This window comes from Rhinatrema bivittatum, chromosome 5 (genome assembly GCF_901001135.1).
Source record: "Rhinatrema bivittatum chromosome 5, aRhiBiv1.1, whole genome shotgun sequence".
In the NCBI taxonomy this organism is placed as follows: Eukaryota; Metazoa; Chordata; class Amphibia; order Gymnophiona; family Rhinatrematidae; genus Rhinatrema; species Rhinatrema bivittatum.
In genome coordinates this window covers 214,940,385-214,966,288 of record NC_042619.1, presented here as the reverse complement: position 1 = coordinate 214,966,288, position 25,904 = coordinate 214,940,385, and the positions used below count along the sequence as shown (strand labels likewise).

The 25,904-nt window shown below is 45.0% G+C and overlaps 1 protein-coding gene across 1 annotated transcript in view; it reads left to right on the top strand.

The window, feature by feature from the left end:
* Positions 1-25,904, top strand: part of USP9X (ubiquitin specific peptidase 9 X-linked) — a 723,495-nt gene that overhangs the window by 642,757 nt on the left and 54,834 nt on the right. The window contains 1 exon segment of the mRNA XM_029603145.1: positions 21,594-21,806. Within this exon segment, the coding sequence (XP_029459005.1) occupies positions 21,594-21,806 (213 nt within the window).

Below are 25,904 nucleotides of genomic sequence, written 5' to 3'. Positions count from 1 at the left end.
AGCTGCCTGTGGGAATGCTCCAAAGCCGTAATTAGAGGTATATGCATAGCGCGAGCTGCAACTCTTAAGAAGCAGCGGGAGTGCAAGAGGGAAGCGTTGTTAGATGAGATAGCCCAGTTGGTTAAATGTCACTACCAGACTCAGTCGCCAAAGGTACACCAGCATCTACGGGAGGCGAGAACTCAATTGAGCATGCTGGACGACAATCGGGTGGTCCATAATTTGGAGAGATTTAAACAAAGATACTATGAAGGTAGTGACAAAGCAGGAAAGCTGCTAGCGCGGCAATTGAAGGACCAAACACTACAGAGTATTATTCCCAAAATTAAAGTTTCAACAGATAAGACAACTTTAGATCCGGCAGAAATACGTCAATGTTTCACCGAATTTTATGAATCCCTATATTGCGCTAATGGACAAATCCTTGACACGGCTATTGATGACTATTTACAAACTATAAATTTGCCCTGCTTGTCCGCCCTACACCGACAAACTCTGGACGAGCCTGTGTCTGTGGAAGAGGTAACGATGGTGATACAATCTTTGAAGAATAATAAATCCCCGGGACTAGACGGGCTGTCAGGGGAATACTACAAGACAATGGTAGATTGTGTAGCGCCCTTACTAGCGGAATTTTTTAATGCTATTCGGGATGGAGAGAACATCATGACCCAGACTAACACTGCGGGCATCACAGTTTTGCCAAAACCTGGTAGGGACCCCTCTCTTTGTAGTTCGTACCGTCCCATTTCCCTTATAAATCAGGATTTAAAAATATTAGCACGAGTCCTGGCCCTAAGACTTAATAAATTTCTGCCGGATCTCGTACACTCTGATCAGGTGGGATTCGTGCCGCAGCGTATGGCGGCGGACAATGTCCGGAAAATACTGGATTTGGTATGGTGGGTGAAGAGGGAGCGTATCCCGACTGTTCTTTTGGCCATCGATGCGGAAAAAGCGTTTGATATGGTCCACTGGCCCTTCCTTTTCCGCACGTTGGCCAAAATGAATTTTGGTCCCTTTTTCCTTAATTGGTTGTCCCAGCTGTACAACCTTCCCCAGGCCCGAGTCAAGGTGAATGGTGGATATGGGGATAGTTTTACCATTGGCAGGGGAACTAGGCAGGGATGTCCCCTTTCACCGTTGCTTTTTGCGTTATTTCTGGAACCCTTTACGTGGAGGATTCGCTCATCGACGTCCATAACAGGGGTAAGGCTGGGGGATCATGACTTTAAGTTGTCATTATTTGCAGACGACATTATGCTCACTTTGACCCATCCATCTCAATCGCTACCAGGGGTAGGGGAGGAGTTGGCCAGCTTTAGCAATGTATCCGGGTTCAAGGTCAATCTGGACAAATCCGAGTTATTAAACATTAATCTGCCTGAGTCTGAAGTATTGAGCATCTCCCAATGCTTCCCCTTTCGATGGGCTAAAAAAGCTTTGAAGTATCTGGGGGTGCACATTAGCGCTAATCTTCAGGATCTTTTCACATTAAACTATATACCTTTGACTGGGAAAGTTGACCGGGATTTAGATAAGTGGTATAGAGGGCAATTCTCTTGGTTGGGCAGGATTGCCATCATAAAAATGAATGTTCTCCCCAGATTTCTTTACTTTTTCACTACTCTTCCAATCATGCTATCACGCCCCTTTCTCCGAAGGACCCAAAAGAAAATTTTTGATTTCATTTGGCGTCGGCGACCTCCTAGGGTTGCGCGGAGAGTATTGTTTCAACATAAGCGGCAGGGGGGCCTGGGGGTCCCTGACTTTACAGCGTATTATGTAGCTGCTCAGCTTAAGGCTGTCATTGACTTAGAACGAACCTCCCAGCAGAAGCAATGGGTTCTGGTGGCACAATTTGTGCTTGGAGATATGCCAGTGGCGGCGTTGCCGTGGCAACCCAAGAATACTTGGTTGCCTACAAAGTGTATTTCCTGGTCCCTCACCACCACGCTTCAGCTGTGGAAGGGGTGGAAGAAGCAGCTGGTGGGGAGTACTGCATATTTTTATCATTCCGGCCTTTATTGCAATACTGATTTTGTAGCTGGTTTCCAAACCTCTGCCTTTCAGTTGTGGAAGGACAGAGGCATCTATACCATAGGCCAGCTGCTACAGGGCAGCGCCCTGATGTCATGGAATCAGTTCCTAGTCACATATGACATGCCTCAGCACACGTACCTTTCCTTTGCCCAAGCCAGACATTTTGTTTCCTCCTTGTACAAGGCTGGGGAGATTAGGGGTTCCCGCTCCCTTTTTGAACATTTCTGCTCAAGGGCAGATTCTATGGTCAAAGTGATCTCCAAATTATACTCCTTGCTTACACATGATGGGGACAGTTTATCCTCTTTATTGCGGCAGTGGGAAGAGGATCTGGGAGAGCCTATAACGCCGCCACTGCAAATTATGCTATTTCAACGTGCCACCAGGGGGTTAATTTCTGCTAGAATACAGGAACATAACTACAAAATGCTCTATCGCTGGCATCAAACACCAACAAACTTACATAGATTCTATCCGTCCATTTCTCCTCTGTGTTGGAGACAGTGTGGCCAAGCTGGCTCTTACATCCATATTTGGTGGGACTGCACTCTTATACGACCATTTTGGTCATCCATTGAAGATTGGTTGAGCCAAGTTTTTCAAACACAAATCCACCTGTCCCCATTATCTGCATTATTGAATGCACCTTTGGAATCTCTAAATAAATTGCAACAACGCTTATGCTTATATATGCTCATAGCAGCACGGATGTCAGTAGCTTATTGTTGGAAATCGATCAATATCCCCACCATGAGCGATTTATTAATTCGGTTAAAGGCACATCGCAGAATGGACTATCTCACTGCTCTCCGCCATAACCGGCTGACCGTCCATTCTGCGACGTGGAAACCGATCCTTCCTCAGCTGATGTGAGGACCTTGTGATCCATTTAGTAGAGAAATCTCTAGCGGATCAGTCTATGTTGTGGATGGGTACCCTGTGGGATTGTTGCTTTTAAATTTTGTGTCAGACCCTTGACGTTGCTGTGTATTTCTCTGTTCTGCCTGGGTGAAGCGACCCCATATTAAGGTATACAGTTGCTTCTGTCTTTGCCTTCTCATATTTCCCTGGGATTGTCTAGGCATTAGGGCATGCATGAACTCCTCATGGCCAGTGATTGACAGACGAGAGAGCTTGGATGTGCTTATTGGACTATTTACATGTTTTGTTAGCTACGAGTGGACGAGGGGAGGGAGGGGTGGGAGGGGATGACGGCTGTCTAATTTTACTTGTCACATATATAGTTACTGCATTTGTATGATTGTTTTGGAATGTTGATTTTGCTGTATCAAAGCTTGACGGTTTGTTTACTTGAAAACTCTAATAAAGCTTAAATATTAAAAAAAACAAACCGGGAGGTGCAGTGGGCAAACAAACTCTCTCCAACTGGCTAGCAGACACTATCGAATTCTGCTACGAGAAAGCAGGTCTTCCTCTTCAGGGACGAGAGAAGGCGCACTCAGTAAGAGCCATGGCAACCTCAGTAGCACACTATCTTTCAGTACCAATTGCTGAGATCTATAAAGCCGCAACATGGAGCTCTCTCCACACATTTGCAGCACATTACTGCCTGGACAAGGAAGGACGTCAAGACTCTGCCTTAGGCCAATCCGTCTTGAAGAACTTATTTTCAGTATAATTCCAACTCCTTCCACATCCACCTGCTGTGATTTTCAGGCTGCCTCATTTTTACCAACAGTACACCACTTGTTTAGCCTGTTGTACGCTGTTGGTCCATATAAATGAGTAAGCCTGTAGCTTGCTAATCACCCATATGTGAGGACTACCATCCTGCTTGTCCTGGGAGAAAGCAGAGTTGCTTACCTGTAACAGGTGTTCTCCCAGGACAGCAGGATGTAGTCCTCACGAAACCCACCTGCCACCCCGCGGAGTTGGGTCCGAAACTGTTTTATTATTTTATTTTTTCGCTCGCACCTTTTGCTACAAACGAGACTGAAGGGGGAGACCCTTGTGGTCAAAGGGATTATGGCATGCTGGGCATGCTCAGTGTGCCAGTCAAAGTTCTAGAAACTTTGACAAAAGTATTCCGTGACAGGGCTCCGTCTGATGACATCACCCATATGTAAGGACTACATCCTGCTGTCCTGGGAGAACACCTGTTACAGGTAAGCAACTCTGCTGTCCTTTAACTCCTTGAAGGTCCAGGTAGTGGCTCTCTCCTGTTTCAGAGACGAGGTGAATGGAACCCGCCTGTTGACGCATCTGGACATGGCCCACTTTCTTAAAAGGGTTAAAGCTCCTCCGGCCACCCCTACGTTGGCCGGTTCCCTTGTGGAATCTTAATCTAGTATTGGAGTTTTTGGCAGGGCCCTACTTTCGGCTGCTGCGCAGTCTGTCCTTACACCTGTTAACCCTGAAAATGATGTTCCTGGTGGCAATATGCTCGGCTTGCCGCATCTCTGAACTACAGGCATGGTTATTTTGGGAACCATTCCTCCGGATGACCCCAAGAGTGTTACAGCTTTGTACCGACCCATCCTTGCCTAGAGTAGTCTCGGAGTTTCATGTGAATCAGTCCATTTAGTTGCTGTCCCTAGATAGGCACAAGGACACGGAAGAATACCATCTCCTCTGCATTTTAAACTTCAGTGGGCTTTTGGTGCAGTATCTGGAACTTTCAGAAGTGGTGAGCAAGATGGACCACTTGTTTGTTGTTCACAGTGGAAGGAGACAGGGCTAGCCAGCTTTTTGGGCTACCGTAGCTCACTGGATCAAAGAAGTGGTCACAGGAGCTTATGTAGAGGCAGGAAAGCCATTACCCTTCCAGGTTAAAGGTCATTCCACTAGGCTCAGGCAGTATCCTGGGCGGAAGCTAAACTGCTGTCTCCCGTCGACATCTGCCGAGCGGCGACGTGGTCCTCCTTGCACATCTTCTCCAGGTTCTATCGCCTGGACGTTCAGGCCCGAGAGGTCACAGCCTTTGGAAGGGTGGTGCTAACTGGACCACGGGCAGCCTCCCGCCCCGATCAGGAGTAGCTTTTGTACATCCCATTGGTCCTGAGTCCCTCTGGCTACACGCTAGGAAATGGAGAAATTACTTACCTGATAACACTGGTAAACAAATTTCTGGGAACATTCTGTTTTCTCCACAACCTTCGTTGAAACAAGTAGATTTTAACAAGCTGCACACAAATATGCATTTATTATGTCTGTATCACGTACCGTTTGCCAGAAAAGTGCAATATACATTAAGCATTGTTATGTGTCTGTAGTGGCATAAGCTATAATGGCAATGTTGGCACCAGAAAACAAAACTAAAAATGTTTTGCCGCAGATTTTCGTTTGTAATCACTGTCCAATGCTTCACGGATGAGAGCCAACAATAGTCACCCAGCATGGAGGGGTTCCACTTGCCTTGATACTGTTTCTCCATTTTGACAATGTCTTGATGAAACCTTTACCTTTCACCATGTTTGTCACTCACAGCACCAAGGTTGTCTGGGAAGAAGTCCAAGTGGGAAAGAAGAAAATGTATCTTCAGTGACGTGTTGCACTTCATCAATTTGTATGCCTGAAGCAGATTTTCAACCTGTTCAACATAGTCTGCTGCCTTATAGTTGCCTAGAAAGTTACAAACAACATTCTTGAAGGCTGTCCACGCAACACGTTCTGTACCTTGCAGAAGACCATCAAAGTGGCTGTCCTTCATCACAGCTCGGATTTGTGGGCAAACAAAAACACCTTCTTTTATGCATCGTCATGGAAACAAGTTGGAATCTTGCAGCCGAGCTGGGGCTTGCCTGAGCAAGTTCTGGCATGATCAGGCAGAGTTTCTTGGTGCATTTTTTAAAAAGTTAGTCTGTTACATGTTACGTTGCTTATGGCCGTCAAAAATATGACATGAATTTTAAAAATCATAAAAAGTACTGTCCAGCAAGAAAATATATGTACGTGAGATGTTTTAAAATTTCACAATTATTGTAACACAAAATTGGCCGTTTCTCAAAAACCTTACATGATATACAATTTCGAAGTAATATCTGTGATCAGCATCAAAAAATCTATTTGGAACACCAAAAAGCCTGAAGGAAACAAAAACTTTGTTTACCGGTGTAATTTCGTTTTCTTTAGTGTAAATAGATAAACTCAGCATCCCGCCCACGGCTGCCCTGGATTGGTGCCAAGGAATCGTCCATGAAATGAATATAGATTCCAAGAGATTACGGGTAAGCAGTCTTCCAATCCCTAGTTCAAGGCATCTATAATCTTGCTGGGATTCAGCATGCATTTGCTTGAGTTCAGTTATGGTATCCGTTTTAATCAAGATGCGGCGGTTACTACCCTTAACCATTAAGCCTTATGATTCACCTTTGATGCAACTCCAACAATACTCTCTGCATCAACGGCAGTGGGTGGCAGGAAATTGGAATCAAACAGTTACCAACAAGGGCCCTGAACTTGGTGGTCAGTGAAACAGATAAGTATGGGAAAATAAGTGTGAGAGCTTTCTGGACAGACTGGGTGGGCCGTTTGGTCTTTTTCTGCCATCATTTCTATGTTTAATCAAGTTTTTTTTCAATAGTATACCCACAATGGCTTTTGAAGAGAATACTGAAGGGCTGAGGTCACTGCAGGGGTGTATCTAAGGTGTCATCAGCTTTTAAACCTGACTTCGTCTCCATCTGCTAGCAGGGGAGCGTATAACCCATTGGTCCTGAGTCTGTCTACACTAAGGAAAACAAAATTATCAGGTAAGTAATTTCTCCAATAACACTGACAACAGAATTCCCTTAATACAGTAAGAGAGGTGTACGAATCAAACGATTCCACGTAGATGTGGTAAAGGCAAGATTATATTTTTCCAAGAATCTGCGAAAATTCCCAATTTCATTACCTGCTCTGGCACCAACTGTATATCATCTCTAACAGCTCTCTATGGTTTTACCTCATCTTCTGTATCTGCCTCTGTAGTATATTTCTGTAATATACATTTCACTACTCAACTTGGCAAATCCGTGGATTCTTCTGTGTACCACTTGAATTCATAAAGCAACCAGGGGTCTCTGCAGAATTTTCTCATTTGCTTTATATCATTCTCATATATGTAAGTTCTGAAAGCCCCTTCATCTAATAGTTTGACTAGCCATGTTAGAGAATCGGTGAGGCACTGTTGGTATTTATCTGTTTATTCTAGTATTTCCTGATGGATGTAATCATTATATAAGTGGTTCCCTTCTGTCTTAACTCATCTCCCCACTAAGTTTAAGGGGGTCATCTCTTTTCTTTTTTTCACTAGAGGGCATACCTGCAAATGTGGGATGCTTATTTTCTAAATTCACTATAGTCCACTCATCAACTGAGGATTCCCAAATATGTCCTTCTTAGCAATTGGGATCCCATTCTGCTGTAGCAGTGGCAGTGACCACCTTGTAAGTGTGTACTGACTACCTATGTTTTTTATATTTGAACTGGGCTACTCTGATAGCCTTTTCCACAATTCCCTAGTGATGATCAGCTTTGTCCATTATTATTTTCAACTGCATTTTTACTAGTTAGAATCGATAATCTAATTCCACAGTTTGTTTCTTTGAAGCAATACAATTCTAACATCTTTCCCTGTCTTCACATAAATTTTGTGTGGTGATTAATGCCTAGCCCCCATGGGAGGCACCCCCTTTCTCCTTTAATGGGAGTTTAGACATGATGCAATTGGCTATGGTTCAGGAATCACCTCCTAGTTTTTTTTTCTTTTTCTTCTGTATCTGCCCATGGTAGGGCTACCACTTCCTATAAGGCTTTTGTCCACCCAGGGACATAGGATCCAGACTTGTTAACTCTCACTGCTTCCATTCTTGTGCCACATCTTACTTTGTGCAAGTATGCTGTGGTCCAAATAAAGTTATATGTATAACAGCAAATCCTAATCCCCAATATATCCAGGCTATACTTGTAACAACAACCACTACCAGAGATCCTGCTGACTACTCCCAATTTATTTCAGTTCAGTCTGCAAGAATCAAGCAGATATCTGAGTAAATAATATTTATTACAATTGGTCCATGATATATATATATTTATTTAGGCATTTTATATACCATCATTCCAAAAGAAGAACACAACCGTTTACAAGAAACAGCATTCTTATTTAGGTCAGTATTCATAATCTAGGTCTCTACAACAACAGATATATGTTCTAGGTCAGCACCACATCTGATACAAGTTAGAGGTCAGGACAGTAGTTTGAAATATGAAAGTTCTACATATATATATATAGAGAGAGAGAGAGAGATCTAATACAGAGTCTGCACAGTGTGGTTACAACACATGCTCACTGCCCTTATGCACTGGAAGGACTTCGATATCAGCTGTGAGGTCTCCGTAATGGTTCCAGGTCTCATTTCAGTCCTCAATGAAGTCCCAACAATCAGGAGAGTCTCTGTTCCTTTTATAGCAGGGCTGCCCAAACTTGTCCTGGGGACCCCACAGCCAGTCAGATTTTCAGGTTATCCACAGTGAATATACATGAAATAAATTTGCATATACTGAGTCTCCATGATATGCAAATTTATCTCATGCATAATCATTGTGGATATCCTGAAAATCTGACTGGCTGTGGGGTCCCCCAAGACAGGATGGGAAGCCCTGCTTTATAGTGCTTTATAAAAAAGCACTATAAAGAATATAGAATATTGAATAGAGGCTCCTTTGTCTCAGCCCCGAAGGAGCCTCTATTCAACCCCTCGATCTTCAGTTCCGGTTCCCACAACTCAATGTCTGTTCAACAGCCTTCCTGGTCAGCTCCTTCCTCATAACAGCGTCACCAACTATTGTTTGAGCACAAACGTCTCAAGACAGCGACATTAACCTTCAATCCCTACCTACCCACAAATATCTCACCAAGCCATTCCCCAGACAGCTGCGCCCAAGATTCCAACTACAGACCTGCGCAACTCCAGATACCAACTCTAGACCTCCAACACAAAATCACTCCAGATTTACACTGAGAACCAGAGTTGCCAGCTGACACTACAGATGAACTCACATAACTATAAAAAGGGAACACTCTTCGGAATACAACTGCCCAGCATTCGCCCAGCATTCTTTCTGACTTCATTCGCCCAGCATTCTTTCTGACTGCATTCGCCCAGCATTCTTTCTGACTGCATTCGCCCAGCATTCTTTCTGACTGCATTCGCCCAGCACTCGTCTGACTTCATTCGCCCAGCATTCTTTCTGACTGCATTCGCCCAGCATTCGTCTGACTTCATTCGCCCAGCATTCTGTCTGACTTCATTCGCCCAGCATTCGTCTGACTTCATTCGCCCAGCATTCGTCTGACTGCATTCGCCCAGCATTCGTCTGACTGCATTCGCCCAGCATTCTTTCTGACTGCATTCGCCCAACATTCGTCTGACTGCATTCGCCCAACATTCGTCTGACTGCATTTGCCCAGCATTCGTCAGTCTGCATTTGCCCAGCATTCTTTCTGACTGCATTCGCCCAGCATTCTTTCTGACTGCATTCGCCCAGCATTCTTTCTGACTGCATTCGCCCAACATTCGTCTGACTGCATTCGCCCAACATTCGTCTGACTGCAGCGTCTCATCTTTAATCAAATATGAGACTCAACTCAATCCCAATTATATATAAAATCAGGAGATTCACACCAAACAAACAAACCGCCCTTTATGAACCACAAACTCGACAAAAAAGGCTCTTACCAATCATGATTTCCCCGCTAAACCAACTCCTAGGCCTCACGCTTTTCTCTGTTACCCTTTTGAATGCTCAATCTCTCTCAAAAAAAACTCACCTACTAAGTGACTATCTGGAGGAGGAAAAACCAGATCTATGTGCCATCACTGAATCATGGCTAAAACTAGAGGATGCAGCCCTGATCAATCAACTTCCTCTCCAAACATACGACATCTTTTCCATCCCTAGACCTAAGAAAAGAGGAGGTGGTTTATTATTAGCATCAAAAAAATTTATAGGATTATCTCTTCTCACATCTATTGCCACTTCTAATATTGAATTCGCTGTCTTCAAATCATCTCACTTACAAATAGGCCTCATCTACGCTCCTCCAGGCCGCCTTGACTCCGACCCTTCCCCTTTAATAGAATATATAGCTCGTCACATCAACACGGACTCTCCAGCCATACTACTTGGAGATTTCAACCTTCACGTAGATGCTAACCCTCGTTCCTCCAATTGTGAAACTTTCATCAACACTCTCAACTCCATGGGATTTCATCAACTAATAAACGAATCAACTCATAAAGCTGGCCATACCCTAGACCTAATCTTTATAAATAAAGGTCTCTCCCTATCGGCCCCAGTAGTTTGCTTGCCAATCCCATGGTCTGATCACAAGCTAATCCGCTCATCCTTAGCAACCCACCTCCCAAGCACTACTACCTCATTAAAAACCTCGATTCAATTCAGAAAACTATGCAATCAGGAAACCCTTATCACACATCTACTGGAAGAACTAAAACACATAAACATCTCGGACGCTGACTCAGCCCTCTCATCCTGGTCCTCTATAACCAAAAAAGTTGCAGATCAGACATGCCCTCTTATCTCCAAAACCATCAACTCTAACAAAGAAAAGAAAAAGCCTTGGTATACCCCCGAACTTAGACATTTAAAGCGGGAACTTAGAAATAAAGAACTCATCTGGAGAAAAAATCTGACTTTAGAAAACAACTCAGCCTTCAAAACCATCATGAACCAATACAGGATCTCTATCCTACAGAAAAAAAAAGATTTCCACTCTCGAAAAATCCACCACTTCATCTATGATCCTAAAGCTCTTTTCTCCCTGGTCTCATCCCTCACTAAACCACCCACATTCATCATCCCAGATGAAAAATCTGCAAGCAAAGCCGAAGAACTTGCTATCTTCTTCAAAGAGAAAGTATCTAACCTACTTAAACCACTCCTGGATCAGAAAAAAACTTTCCCCCCCAACCTCCTCTCTCAACTTCCAATCCTCTTCAGATTTCAAGCCTTGAAGCCTTCGAGCCAGCATCCACTATAGAGATTGAAAATATTCTGAAAAAACTTAAACCTGCATCCCACCCGCTTGATTCGATTCCTGCTAATATGCTCATTGCTGGCGCCAAAGCTATTTCTAAGCCCATTGCTCAAATCATTAATGCCTCCCTCACACAGGGCTTAGTGCCAACCCCACTCAAACTCGCTATACTAAAACCCCTTCTAAAAAAGCCCAACCTCTCTCCGGAAAATCCAGCCAACTTTCGGCCTATAGCCAATCTCTCATTTATAGCTAAAATCCTAGAAAGATTAGTCAACCATCAACTCTGCGAATTCCTGGACGATAACAACATTCTCGCCACAACACAATTTGGATTCCGCAAATCCCGAAGCACTGAATCCCTTCTCATTTCTCTAACCGACAATATTCTCTTAAACCAAGAGAAAAAACACCCTTGCCTATTGATCCTCCTTGACCTCTCAGCGGCGTTTGACACTGTCAACCACAAGATCCTCTTAGACCGTCTAACAGAGATTGGTATCAAAAACACAGCACTCAACTGGTTTAAATCCTTCCTACAAGACAGGTTCTATAAAGTTAAGATAAACAACTATGAATCTCAACCGATCAGTTCTAACCTTGGCGTCCCTCAAGGATCCTCTTTAACCCCGACCTTATTCAACATTTACCCGCTCCCACTCTGTAACCTACTTTCTAAGCTTAATCTAACCCACTACCTTTATGCGGACGATGTCCAAATACTTATTCCTATCACCAAATCCTTGCAAGAAACACTTCACTTTTGGAATTCATGCTTCCTCTCCATATCCAATCTCCTTGCTGATCTCTCTAGTTCTGAATACCAACAAAACGGAATACCTCCTAATCACCCAAGAAGGCAACTACCAACTCTCCAACACTCATTCTTCGGCACCACCTCCTCTTTCTACCCAGGTCAGAAACCTAGGAGTCACCATGGATAACCTACTGAATTTCAAAAGTTTTATCAGTAACACAGTGAAAGAATGCTTCTTCAAACTCCAGGTTCTAAAAAGACTCAGACCTTTATTGCACCCCCAGGATTTCAGATCAGTTCTGCAAGCAATCATATTTTCTAAAATTGATTACTGCAACTCCCTTTTACTTGGACTCCCTGATATCTCCCTGAAACCGCTACAAATGCTCCAAAATGCTACTGCCAGGATCTTAACTAAAGCAAAAAAAAAGGGACCACATAACACCAATATTTAAAAATCTCCATTGGCTCCCTATAAAACATAGAATCACCTACAAAACCCTTTCATCCATTCATAAATCCATTTACAAAGCCTCATACCTAGACCTCAGGATCCCATTCCAGCTACATACTTCCTCCCGTCCACTGAGAACTGCGCAAAAAGGCTCTCTGAAAATCCCTCCACTTAAAATTTCGTCAAACAAAAGAGCCTTCTCCACTGCAGGTCTGATCCACTGGAACTCTCTACCATCGGATCTTAGGCTTGAACAATGCCCCCTCACTTTTTAAAAAAAGACTTAAAACTTGGCTTTTCTCTCAAGCCTACGATTGAGTACTATCCACAAATCCCTCCTCCAGGTCTATGCCATATAATACCTCTTAGCTCAACAACTAAAGAATTCATTTTCCAATCCCTCTTGTCCATTTTGCAGATATCTTATTCATAACTGATTCATTTTAATCGCCTGTATATAACATGTCTATTACTACTGTTGTTGTTTTAATGTTATTTGTTATTAGTATTTATTCAATTTTCTCCAAGTTCATTTTCCTGTTCCATGTAAGACTCGCATGTTAAGTCACTCCAATGTTATATGTAAACCGAAATGATTAGCAACATTGTTGCTAGAATTTCGGTATATAAAAAATGTTAAATAAATAAATAAATAATAGTGTGTACATGAAAAAATAGAATTATCTTTAGGCATGCCTCTAACAATATGCTCAGCCCAAGGGCACACACCTCTAAGGCCCTTGTTTCCTGTACAACAGTCAGTGTTTACTGTGTACAGCTTGCTCTCGTAGTATGTGCTGGGAAACTCTAAAAAGAGAATTCACACATAGTTTATTTTATCATAGCATGACATTCATATTTTCCTTGTAATTATTCTACATTTGTCAAGTATATTGCTTTTTATATTATACTGCATTTGATATTTGGCATGATTATGACTTTGATCTTGTTGGTTGGAATTGTGATTTCTAATGGGACAAATTCAAGCATGCCCATGAGCACATGTTGGTTGGTTGGTTATTTATTTATTTATTTATTTAACTGCTTTTATATACCGGCATTCGTCAGAAACATCATGCCGGTTCACATTTTAACAAAAAGGTGTGGAAAATACAGTGTAACAAGGGAAGGGGAAAACAGGATAACAATAACCAAAGGCAGTCTAAGAATATACAGATCTAAAAAACTGAGTTAATGTTGTTGCCAGCAAGGAGAGATATATACCTATAGAGTGTCCAAATCAAGCTTTTGGATGCTTTGACAGCTTTCAGACTGGCATGTAAGTGCAAAATCCACAAGTAGTTTTTATGTGGGCTTTGTACCATTTTTCAAAGAAAAACCTTCCCTTTAAGAACTGTCTAAGAAAAATAATGTACACAACTCTGCACCTGCTTTTTGTGCTGATCTTTTTTTCTAAGGCAAATTTACACATGTACATTTTGAAAATCGAAATGTATATGTAAATGCAAATCCCACCCCCAAGAATGAATTTCCTCATTGCAGGTAAAGTTACATGCGTAGTAACACCACATTTCCTAGCGTGTAGCAGATGGATTCAAAACAAGTGGGTATAGTGTGCTCGTGCTAGCAGTTGGAGACGGATCTGACGTCAGTACGGGTACATATACCCCCACAGGAAGTGAAGCAATTCAGTAATTTCCATCTCCAAAGCAGTTTGGAGCTCCTTCACGCTCGCTGAGCATTCTTCCAAATTCTAACGACTAAATTTCTAGACGATATCTTAACGATGAGCCCCGCGCTCCTGCGGTGATACCAGTCGGTCCCTCCACCAGTTGAGTTCCCAAGGGGGATTTCCATGGTCCCTCTGAGGTAAGTGCCTCGGTCCGGTGGCCGACTCGCGGCAGGGACCTGCCCCCGAGCGAGAAGGGCTCGGGCGTGGCCTAGAGGCAGCCTCGGTCCCGGCGTGGACTTGGCCCCCAAGCGAGACTAGTTCGGGCGCGGCCTAGAGGCAGCGGGTGCACCTCCTCAAGCGCGGCGGTGAAGGTACTCGCCCTCTCCCCCCGCAGCCGGAGAGCGCCTGGGTTGCAGCCAGGAAGCGCCGAAGACAAGGTACGGCGTATATATTTACTTGTTGGTCTCTGAGGATCCGAGGAGAAGCAGAGTGTGCCTCTGGGGCGGCCAGTTCAGTAGGCCGCCATTTCGTCTGCCTGCTCGCCATCATCTTCTACCTGAAGCGTCCCACCTAACGCGCACGGCGATAGGCAGCCGTTGCTACGCGCACGGCGATAGGCGCACATTGCTAGGCGCCCGTTCATAGGCGCACATTGCTACGCGCACGGCGATAGGCGCACATTGCTAGGCGCAAGTCCTTAGGCACCCGATTATAGGTGCACGTTATAGGCGCACGGCTAGAGGCACACATTGTTAGGCGCATGTTGCTAGGTGCAAGTTCTTCGGCGCCCGATTATACGAGCACGTTATAGGCGCAAGTTCTAGGCGCACTGCTATAGGTGCACATTGTTAGCCGTATGTTGCTGAGCGCTGATTCCAGGCGCCTGCTTTCGTGCACAGCGCAGACTCTTATTGAGTTCACCGGCGGCATGGAAAGTAAGAGTGACCAGGCTTCGGCAGTGCCGGCACCTCCAGTATCAGGCATCAATCTCTGCTCTGCATGCAACCTCAGAGCCACACAGAATGAGGATGCAGAACTCCCTATGTGCCCAATGTGAAGAGGCCCTGGGAGTACCGGGCCAGGGCCGGTCACCACCCGGCGTTCTTGCCGGGAACACCCCGTAGCCAGCAAGCAGCGGGGAGCAGCCAGCGAACCAGGGGGGCCTGGTTCCCATGCGGCCAGATATGGCTTCGATCTCCTGGGTGGAGTTATTCAAAGGGATTCATACCTTTGTCACGACGCAGTCAGCTCCCCGACCGGGTCCGTACGTCCAGAATGACCCGGCCCCTGGACCCTCGAGGCCTAGGCATGGCCACTCGCCACTTGATAGCCCCAACTTTGGGGATTCAGACTACCCGGCAGAAGAAGATGAGCCCCCCGAGGAGGGAGAGCTTCCCTCGGGGGTAGAACCTTATCGGACCATGCGGTGCTTCTTTATTAGAGCGGATCTTCCAGACTTGATCTCGCAATGCCTGTCGGAACTGGCCCTTCCGGGCCATGACACCCCAGGGGAACCTAGAGTGAACCCCCTGTTAGAGGGCCTGCGCCAAACTTCTCACCACTTTCCCCTCCTACAAGTGGCACAGCAGCTCATCGATCTGGAATGGGCTGCACCGGAGGCTCCATTTAAGGGGGGGTCGGGCCTTGGCAGGCATGTACCCCTTAGCCCCGGCAACTAAGAACATGTTGGCGTGCCCTCAGGTAGACTCCATAGTCAGCGCAATTGTAAAGTGCACCACTATCCCGGTGGAAGGAGGGACGGCCCTCAAGGATACACATGACCGGCGTATGGACGCCATCCTGAAGCAGGCCTTTGAGGTGGCAGCCATGTCCCTACGAATTGCGACTTGCTGCACGGTGGTGACGCGTTTCTGCTTATCTCAGGCTCGGAACAACGCCCCGGGAGAAGGGATGGAATCAGCTCTCTCGTTCCTTACTGACGCAGCCTCCGACCTTATCCGTACGGCAGCCAAGGGAGTGTCATCAGTTGCAGCCAGGAGGCAGCTCTGGCTACGTAACTGGTCGGCCGACTCCTCTTCCAAGACGCGTCTCTCGAGAATGCCCTTCGAGGGATCTCTCCTGTTCGGCAGCGACCTGGAGAAGCTGGCCAATAAATGGGGCGCCTCTCCTTTACCTCGTCTACCAGAAGACAGGCCACGTAGGAGGCAGCGCCCGTCTTCTAGACCGCCCAGAGGTAGAACCTCTCAGCGCTTCAACACTTACGGGACTCGCTACCAGGCACCTCGGTCGCAGGCCAGGAACCAGTCCTTTCGGCCTAAGCACAGTAAGAGGGGAGCCGGCTCGGGTTCCGGCCCCGGCCGTACCCCACAATGACAATCAGCCGGCCCATCTGGGGGTAGCAACCATAGGGGGCAGGCTGACCCTCTTTGACCGCAGGTGGGCCGAGATTACCTCGGACCAGTGGGTCCTCACCATCATCCGAGAGGGGTACTACCTGGACTTTCTTCGGCTCCCGCCCGACAAGTTTGTGGAATCTCCTTGTTCACCCCTCAAGAGGGCGGCACTAGATGTTACCTTACAGAGGCTTCTCTCCCTCAAGGCCATAATTCCAGTGCCTGCAGGGGAGATAAATTCTGGGCATTATTCCATTTATTTCATAGTGCCCAAGAAGGGAGGGCACTTTCCGGCCCATCCTAGACCTCAAGTCAGTCAACTGCTACCTACGGGTACCCAGCTTTCGCATGGAAACCCCCCGCTCCCCCCCCCCCCCCCCCCCCCCCCCCCACTATTCTCCCCGACCCTGAATTTTTGTAAATATGTTATGTATTATCTTTTTCAATTTTTTGTAATTATGTTCATTTCCTCCTCCTTCCCCCCCACCCCCTCCCTCCTCTCTTTGCTTGATTCCTGGCTCTTTGTCATAGCCCCTTTTCTGCTGTTTATTGTTCTCATGTTTCCCCCCTCCCCGTTCAATGTAATTTCAACCTTTTGTTATGATGTAAACCGATATGATGTGTATTTTAATGTCGGTATAAAAAAGCTGTTAAATAAATAAAACTTCAGTACAGCCAGGGGAGTTTCTCACATCCCTAGATCTGTCAGAAGCCTACCTGCATATTTATTTATTTATTTATTTATAACTTTTATATACCCCAATCCATCGGGATCATCAGCGCTATTTACGCTTCAAAGTCCTGAACCAACACTTTCAGTTTCGAGCGTTACCCTTCGGGTTGGCCACAGCACCACGGATCTTTACCAAGGTCATAGTAGTAGTGGCGGCGGCCCTCAGGAAGGAGGGAATCCTCGTCCATCCCTACCTGGACGATTGGTTGATCAGAGCAAAATCGCCAGAAGAGAGCCATCGGGCAACCAGCCGAGTGATTGCTCTTTTAGAGAGCCTAGGCTGGGTAGTAAACTTAAACAAGAGTTCCCTACAGCCGTCTCATTCGAAGGAATACCTAGGAGTCCTATTCGACACTCAGGCAGACAGAGTCAGCTTGACTCCCAAAAGAAGAGAAAAGCTCAAGAATCGTCTGCAAGCCCTGCTGCACGCCGTCCAGCCCACAACTTGGGATTACCTACAAGTCCTCTGCCTGATGGCATCCACTCTGGAGGTGATACCATGGGCACGGGCGCATATGAGGCCGTTACAACGCGCCCTCCTATCCCGGTGGAGTCCGCGATCACAAACTTACACCGTACACCTACCTCTCCCAGCCAGGGTACGGAATCAGCTGCGATGGTGGCTGCAGCAATGCCACAGGTCCAAGATGTCCTCCCCGACCTGGACCCTGCTCACAACCGACGCCAGCCTGAGCGGCTGGGGCGCACATTGCGAAGGACTCACCGCCCAAGGGCGGTGGAGCAGAAAAGAGTCGAGATGGAACATCAACCGACTAGAGGCACGGGCAGTCAGGCTAGTGTGCCTGCGATTTGCCCACAGACTGCGACACAGAGCAGTCAGAGTGATGTCAGACAACGCCACCACGGTGGCATACATCAACCGACAGGGCGGAACCAGAAGCCAACAGGTAGCCCTAGAAATAGCCCCCCTGATTACTTGGGTGGAAGCAAATCTCCAGGACATTTCCGCCGTCCACATCACCGGGAAGGACAACACCGCGGCAGACTTCCTCAGCAGAGAAAGTCTACATCCCGGGGATTAGCAACTATCACCCACAGCATTCCAGATGATTGTGAATCGGTGGGGGACCCCGGGCATGGACCTACTAGCGGACAGGTCCAACGCTCAAGTACCCAGCTATTTCAGCCGCAGGCGGGATCCTCTGTCTCAGGGGATCGATGCACTGGTACAGCCATGGCCCCAGGAGATCCTGCTATACGCTTTTCCACCATGGCCCCTGCTGGGCGCCATTATACACAGGATTCAGCGGCACAGAGGCCTAGTTCTTCTAGTGGCCCCGGACTGGCCAAGAAGACCCTGGTACGCAGACATGAGAAAACTACTGGCAGGGAATCCACTACCCCTGCCGCCGCACAGGGACCTGCTGCGACAAGGTCCCATACTCCACGAGGATCCGGCTCAATTCTCTCTTACGGTTTGGCCATTGAGAGGGCTAGTCTGAAGTCACGGGGATATTCAGGACCGGTAATAGATACACTTCTTAGAGCACGCAAGTTCTCCACATCACTAACTTATATAAGGATCTGGAGAGTATTTGAAGCTTGGTGCGAAGCTAATAGCACCAATCCACATGCTGCTAAGATTCCTATCATTTTGGACTTCCTACAAGATGGTCTTCAGAAGGGTCTGTCCCTCAGTTCCATCAAGGTCCAAGTGGCAGCACTTTCCTGCTACGGTGCCCGGAATGACGGCAATAGCATCGCCACACACCCAGACGTTTCACGCTTCCTGAAAGGTGTTAAACACATTCGTCCGCCACTGAAGTGGCCCATACCTCTGTGGAACCTCAACCTAGTTTTGGACTTTCTAGCGGGACACGCCTTTCGTCCACTTCGAGGCATGTCCTTCCGTTTGTTAACCTTGAAGATGGTGTTCCTGCTGGCCGTTTGCTCCGCATGACGCGTCTCAGAGCTACAAGCACTGTCTTGCCGTGATCCGTTTCTCCGAATCACGCCAGAAGCCATCCATCTTCGCACAGTCCCTTCCTTCTTACCCAAAGTAGTCTCGCACTTCCACCTCAACCAAACCATCTCTTTGCCTACCACAGAAGGTTTGAAGAAGTCAGAAGAAGGTCGAATCCTACGACATCTCGACATCGGCAGGCTACTGTCCAGATACCTGGAAGTGTCCGAAGCAATACGAAAGACGGACCATCTGTTCGTTCTACACAGCGGGAAGAAGCAAGGGGAAGAGGCCTCACGGGCAACTATCACCCGCTGGGTCAAAGAAGTTATCAAGGCAGCCTGCGTAGACGCGGGAAAATCACCGCCTCTACAGGTCAAAGCTCACTCTACCAGAGCGCAAGCGGCCTCTTGGGCAGAAACTCGGATGCTGTCGCCTGCTGAGATCTGTAAGGCGGCGACGTGGTCCTCTCTCCATACCTTCTCCAGATTCTACCGTCTGGATGTCCAGGCCAGGGAGGACACCGCATTCGCGAGGGCAATCCTGCACGGACCTCGGGCAGCCTCCCGCCCAGTCCAGGAGTAGCTTTTGTACATCCCACTTGTTTTGAGTCCATCTGCTACACGCTAGGAAATATAGAGATTACTTACCTGATAATCTCGTTTTCCTTATATATGCAGATGGACCCAGCATCCTGCCCGGCTGCCAATATTCATGGGATTTCACCGGCTCAAGGTAAGCCATGTTTTCCTACATAGGGCATCCACCCTGCCGGGTGTCGACGCCTTCCGGTTGAGAATCCCGGCAGTCTCCAGCTCCTATCAACCGGTCAGGGTAATCCTGTTTAATTAATCGATCGGTCAGTACTCATAGAGCTATGACAGCTTTGCAAGGAAGATTACTGAATTGCTTCAGTTCCTGTGGGGGTATATGTACCCGTGCTGACATCAGATCTGTCTCCAACTGCTAGCACGAGCACACTATACCCACTTGTTTTGAGTCCATCTGCATACACTAAGGAAAACGAGATTATCAGGTAAGTAATCTCTACATTTATTTTATTTGATTTATATTCTACTTTTTAGGCACTTCAAAGTGGATTACAATCAGGTACTATAGGTTTTTTCCTGTCCCCAGGGGACTTACATTATAAGTTTGTACCTGAGGCAATGGAGGATGAAGTGATTTGCCCAAGGTTACAAGGAGCGGTAAAAAGGATATGAACTCTGGCTTCTCTTGTTTGCAACCTGCTACCCCTCCACTCCTCTTTTACGTGCACAGAAGATGGGCAATTTACAAAAAGCCTTTTTCCTTGCATAAATGGCCTTTTATCTGTGGAAATGAGTTTTGAAAATTGCCCATACTACATAATAAAGCAGGAGCTTGCTTCTTGCTTGTGTCAAGGAGTTAATAGTCACAGGTTAAGGTCTGGGAAACATAGTGGAGCCACTTTAGAACATCTCTGAAGACGTTATCAGAGACGGATTTAGGATTTTGCCATCCCTAGGCACTAATGGTGCTGTCATGCCCCCCCCCCCCCCCAATAAGGTCAGACAACAGGGGAGTAGGTCTAAGACACAGTCCAGAGTTTACTGCTGTGGCTCAGAGAGAGATTCTGTGGCAAAAATGTGAAAATTCTAAAGTATGTTGACAAATATTTCCATCTTTTATGTTACATCATCAAACTTGTTTGTATCTGTATAATTTATTTTTCTTGAGTGAGGAAAGGGCATCTCAAGAATCAGTACAGGGAGGATATCTCAGAGATGGGGAGACGAGCAGGGTGAGAGGACCAGCGATGGGAGAGAGGACTGGATATAGGGAAGATGGGAGAGAAAAGGTGGGAGAGAGGGAGAAGTTTTGGGATTGAAGAAGGGGGAAGGAAGGTGTAGGTTGTGTCAGGACCTGTGAAGAAAGGAGAGGTAGGAAGGATTGGAGGTTCTTGGATCTGGGAAATAGAATCAAGATCAAAAGAGAGAGGATGTGAATTGTGGTAAGGTGGTGTGGAGAGGTGGGCAGTGGAGGGAGTGAGGAGGAAGCAGGTGTCATTACTGTACTCTGGTCCTGCTCTCCCTTGCATCCCCTCTCTAACTTCTCACCCAGTTGGCATAGACAGCCAACACCAGTCTGTTCTCCCTCTCATACAAACTCACTGCCTCCTTCTGCCATGCCCCTCTCTCTCACAGACAGACACACACCCTCCAGGTAATCCCCTGTCATCCCCCAGTGATGATCCCCACTCAGTTCCTTCTAACCTCCTCAAAATGATCCCCTTTGTTCTATCTGCTTCAGGCTCAACCCCTCCTCACTTGTTCCCTGCAAGTTGCCTGGGAGGGACTGGATCAGGAGCGGACAGTTGTTCTCTGTTAAGTGAGATTCAGCACAGGCTGTAAGACAGTAAATCTTTATCCAGCCTGCTGCCTTCCAGAGGTTTGTCACCCTAAGCACAGGCCTAGTGTGTCTATTGACAAATCCAGGCCTGATAGCTAGTGAAAATGTTCAGTGAGAATACTGGCTTTTGTTGGCAGTATGAGAGAGGGATTTCAAACTTGAAGAAAATCTTCAGTTAAAATGGGCATATTTGAAGTTTGCAGCCTACTATCTTCATTAATAGGGTAATAGAGCAGTAAGATGATATTAATTTTGGAAATTGCTTAACAGAAAAGTGAGAAATTTACAATTTTTTTGTAGAGCAATGGAGATTTGAAGAGAAAGTGGACCTGGGCAGTAGAGTGGCTTGGAGATGAACTGGAACGTAGGCCATACACTGGCAATCCACAGTACACATATAATAATTGGTCTCCACCAGTGCAAAGCAATGAAACTTCAAATGGCTACTTCTTGGAAAGGTCGCACAGTGCTAGGATGACTCTTGCAAAGGCTTGTGAACTCTGCCCAGAGGAGGTAAAGTATTGTCTAGGAGTGCATGCATTTAATTTCCCAAACAGTTCTAACTGCATTAAACTTTCAATCATTTGTAAGGTTTTAATCAATTTAACCTACTTATGAAAAGCATAATTGTAAATGTTTAGCTGGGAGCCTTTTGTTGATGAACAAAAACCTAGCTGAAATGAACCATCCCATTTTAGTCTATCACATGCCATTGTCATGCTGTGAAGAAGAGACTTAGCTTTATGATGATTCATAATTTTGCTGCTAATAATAAATGTTAGAAATCAGGAAGTACTGTTAATATGCTAAGATTTTATTATAAGAATAAAAATGTAAGCCAATCAAATTATAATCTATATCTACATAGCAGTACATAAGAAATGCCATGCTGGGTTCAGACCAAGGTTCGAGTCCAGCATTCTGTCTCTGTGGCCAGTCCGGATCACAAGTACCCAGCAGATTCCAAAAGATAGATCGATATTAAGTTGGTCTTACTGATAGCAATAGCTATCTATAGTCTACCTGGCTAATATTTTAGGGACTTTTCCTCCAGGAATTGTTCAAACCTCTTTTAAACCCCGTTATGCCAGTCCCCTTGATCCCCCTTATTTGTTCCCTTTTCCAGATCATTTATGAATGTTATACAGCACAGGTCCTGGTACGGATCCCTCTGATACTCCATTAATGATTCTCAGTTTGGAAAATTGCCATTTAGTTCTACCTTCTGTTTTTTAACCAGGTAGCAATGCACAATAGAACACTACCCCTGATCCCATGACTTTTTCGTTTCCTGTAGAGTCTGTCAAGGGGCATTTTGTTAAATGCCTTCTGAAAATCCAAACATACTATATCAACCTGCTCACCTTTATCTGCATGTTTGTTTACACCTTCAAAAAACCTAATAGATTGGTAAAGGCAAGACTTCCTTTTGATGAGGGGAGTGTACGCTGGGCCTCTTTTTTGAAACTCTTCTATTTGGCCTTGTTGCAAGTACTGTTCCTTTGTGTCTTTACCAGTGATACTTTCTCTTGTTTTAGGACGACAAGAAAAGCAGGTAAATGTCCTTGTAAGACTGTATATCTTGCAAAGCCTGCAGTTAATGCTCTTACCTTCAACTTCCATGTTTCTTGGTTCAGTAGTTAGCAAGAAAGGTGGAAAGAAAGCAAAACGATTATCATCATGGTTAAAAGGTGAGGTGAAAAGGCTATTTTAGCCAAAAAAAAATCCTTCAAAAACTGGAAGAAGGATCCATCTGAAGAAAATAGAATAAAACATAAGCATTGTCAAGTTAAGTATAAAACGTTGATAAGACAGGCGAAGAGAGAATTTGAAATGAAGTTGGCCAAAGAGGCAAAAACTCATAATAAAAACTTTTTAAAATATATCCGAAGCAAGAAAACTGTGAGGGAGTCGGTTGGACCATTAGATGACCAAGGGGTTAAAGGGGCTCTTAGGGAAGATAAGGCCATTGCAGAAAGACTAAATGAATTCTTTGCTTCCGTGTTTACTAATGAGGATGTTGGGGAGATACTAGTTCCGGAGATGGTTTTCAGGGGTGATGAGTCAGACGAACTGAATGAAATCACTGTGAACCTGGAAGATATAGTAGGCCAGATTGACAAACTAAAGAGTAACAAATCACCTGGACCGGATGGTATGCATCCTAGGGTACTGAAGGAACTCAAAAATTAAATGTCTGATCTATTAGTTACAATTTGTAAACTTTCATTAAAATCATCCATTGTACCTGAAGACTGGAGGGTAGCCAATGTAACCCCAATATTTAAAAAAGACTCCAGGGGCGATCCGGGTAACTATAGACCAGTGAGCCTGACTTCAGTGCCGGGAAAAATAGTGGAAACTATTCTCAAGATCAAAATCGTAGAGCATATAGAAAGACATGATTTAATGGAACACAGTCAACATGGATTTACCCAAGGGAAGTCTTGCCTAACAAATCTGCTTCTATTTTTTGAAGGGGTTAATAAACATGTGGATAAAGGTGAACCAGTAGATGGTAGTGTATTTGGATTTTCAGAAGGCATTTGACAAAGTCCCTCATGAGAGGCTTCTACGAAAACTAAAAAGTCATGGGATAGGAGGTGATGTCCTTTCGTGGATTACAAACTGGTTAAAAGACAGGAAACAGAGAGTAGGATTAAATGGTGGAAAAGGGTAAACAGTGGAGTGCCTCAGGGATCTGTACTTGGACCTGTGCTTTTCAATATATATATATATATATATAAATGATTTGGAAAGTAATATGATGAGTGAGGTTATTAAATTTGCAGATGATACAAAATTATTCAGAGTAGTTAAATCACAAGCGGACTGTGATACATTACAGGAGGACCTTGCAATACTGGAAGATTGGGCGTCCAAATGGCAGATGAAATTTAATGTGAACAAGTGCAGGGTGTTGCATATAGGGAAAAATAACGCTTGCTGTAGTTACACAATGTTAGGTTCCATATTAGGAGCTACCACCCAGGAAAAAGATCTAGGCATCATAGTGGATAATACTTTAAAATTGTCGGCTCAGTGTGCTGCAGCAGTCAAAAAAAACAAACAGAATGTTAGGAATTATTAGGAAGGGAATGGTTAATAAAACGGAAAATGTAATAATGCCTCTATATCGCTCCATGGTGAGACCGCACCTTGAATACTGTGTACAATTCTGGTCGCTGCATCTCAAAAAAGATATAGTTGCGATGGAGAAGGTACAGAGAAGGGCAACCAAAATGATAGAGGGGATGGAACAGCTCCCCTATGAGGAAAGGCTGAAGAGGTTAGGGCTATTGAGCTTGGAGAAGAGATGGCTGAGGGGGGATATGATAGAGGTCTTTAAGATCATGAGAGGTCTTGAACGGGTAGATGTGACTCGGTTATTTACACTTTCGAATAATAGAAGGACTAGAGGGCATTCCATGAAGTTAGCAAGTAGCACATTTAAGACCAATCGGAGAAAATTCTTTTTCACTCATCGCACAATAAAGCTCTGGAATTTGTTGCCAGAGGATGTGGTTAGTGCAGTTAGTGTAGCTGGGTTCAAAAAAGGTTTGGATAAGTTCTTGGAGGAGAAGTCCATTAATGGCTATTAACCAAGTTTACTTAGGGAATAGCCACTGCTATTAATTGCATTAGTAGCATGGGATCTTCTTAGTGTTTGGGTAATTGCCAGGTTCTTGTGGCCTGGTTTGGCCTCTGTTGGAAACAGGATGCTGGGCTTGATGGACCCTTGGTCTGACCCAGCATGGCAATTTCTTATGTTCTTAAGAGTCAATCACATGAGTTTGTCTTCAGCCTATATTGATGCCTGAAGGCCTGGTCTAAGCATTAGGTACAGTCTATGATATAACAAGTAAGACTAACCATCCAAGAGAGGAAAAAGTGACAAAAATAATCCTTTAGCTCTGATTGTAAAAACATGCTTTTAAAGATAGCATACTACTTTCCACAGCAGATAGTGGCGCACTGTATTTAAAGGCAATTTACCAAAATCTACATATTATACATCCAGGCTGATACTCTTACCATATATGCCCCTCCCTTTCAGTCATATTTCATATTCACATGTACATCGTTATGCATTAGCAGTGCACATGCTGTTGCGCTCATGATGATAAATCATGCTCACACAGCAATAACTAGCAGAATGGATACCACATAAATTTATACAAAAAAGCTTTTACTGAAAAAGCTCATGAAAAAAGTAAATGTTTTAGTTGCTTTCCTATGTGGTAATGGTAATTTATTTTTGCTATACCAATTTTCAGCATAACATAATTTTAAAATACACATCATCCTAAATACAAAGCATAAACAAAGTAAAATAGTACTAAGCAATTGCTCAAACACTTATAGAAAAATATATGATGAGCAATAAAACAATACAAAAAAAAACTAAAATCAATACCGGTGATTACTCAGAATCTGGTAAATAACCGAGATTTAATAAATTTCCTAAACTTTAAAAATGTCTTCTCAATATGTATGTCTAGCGGCAAAGAATTCCAAAATCTAATATTAAAAGGTAGCTTGCTTGGTACCCTCAAGAGAAGTCTCACAAGGTATGGGGATCCTTAACAGCTCCTTTTATTCAGACCTTTA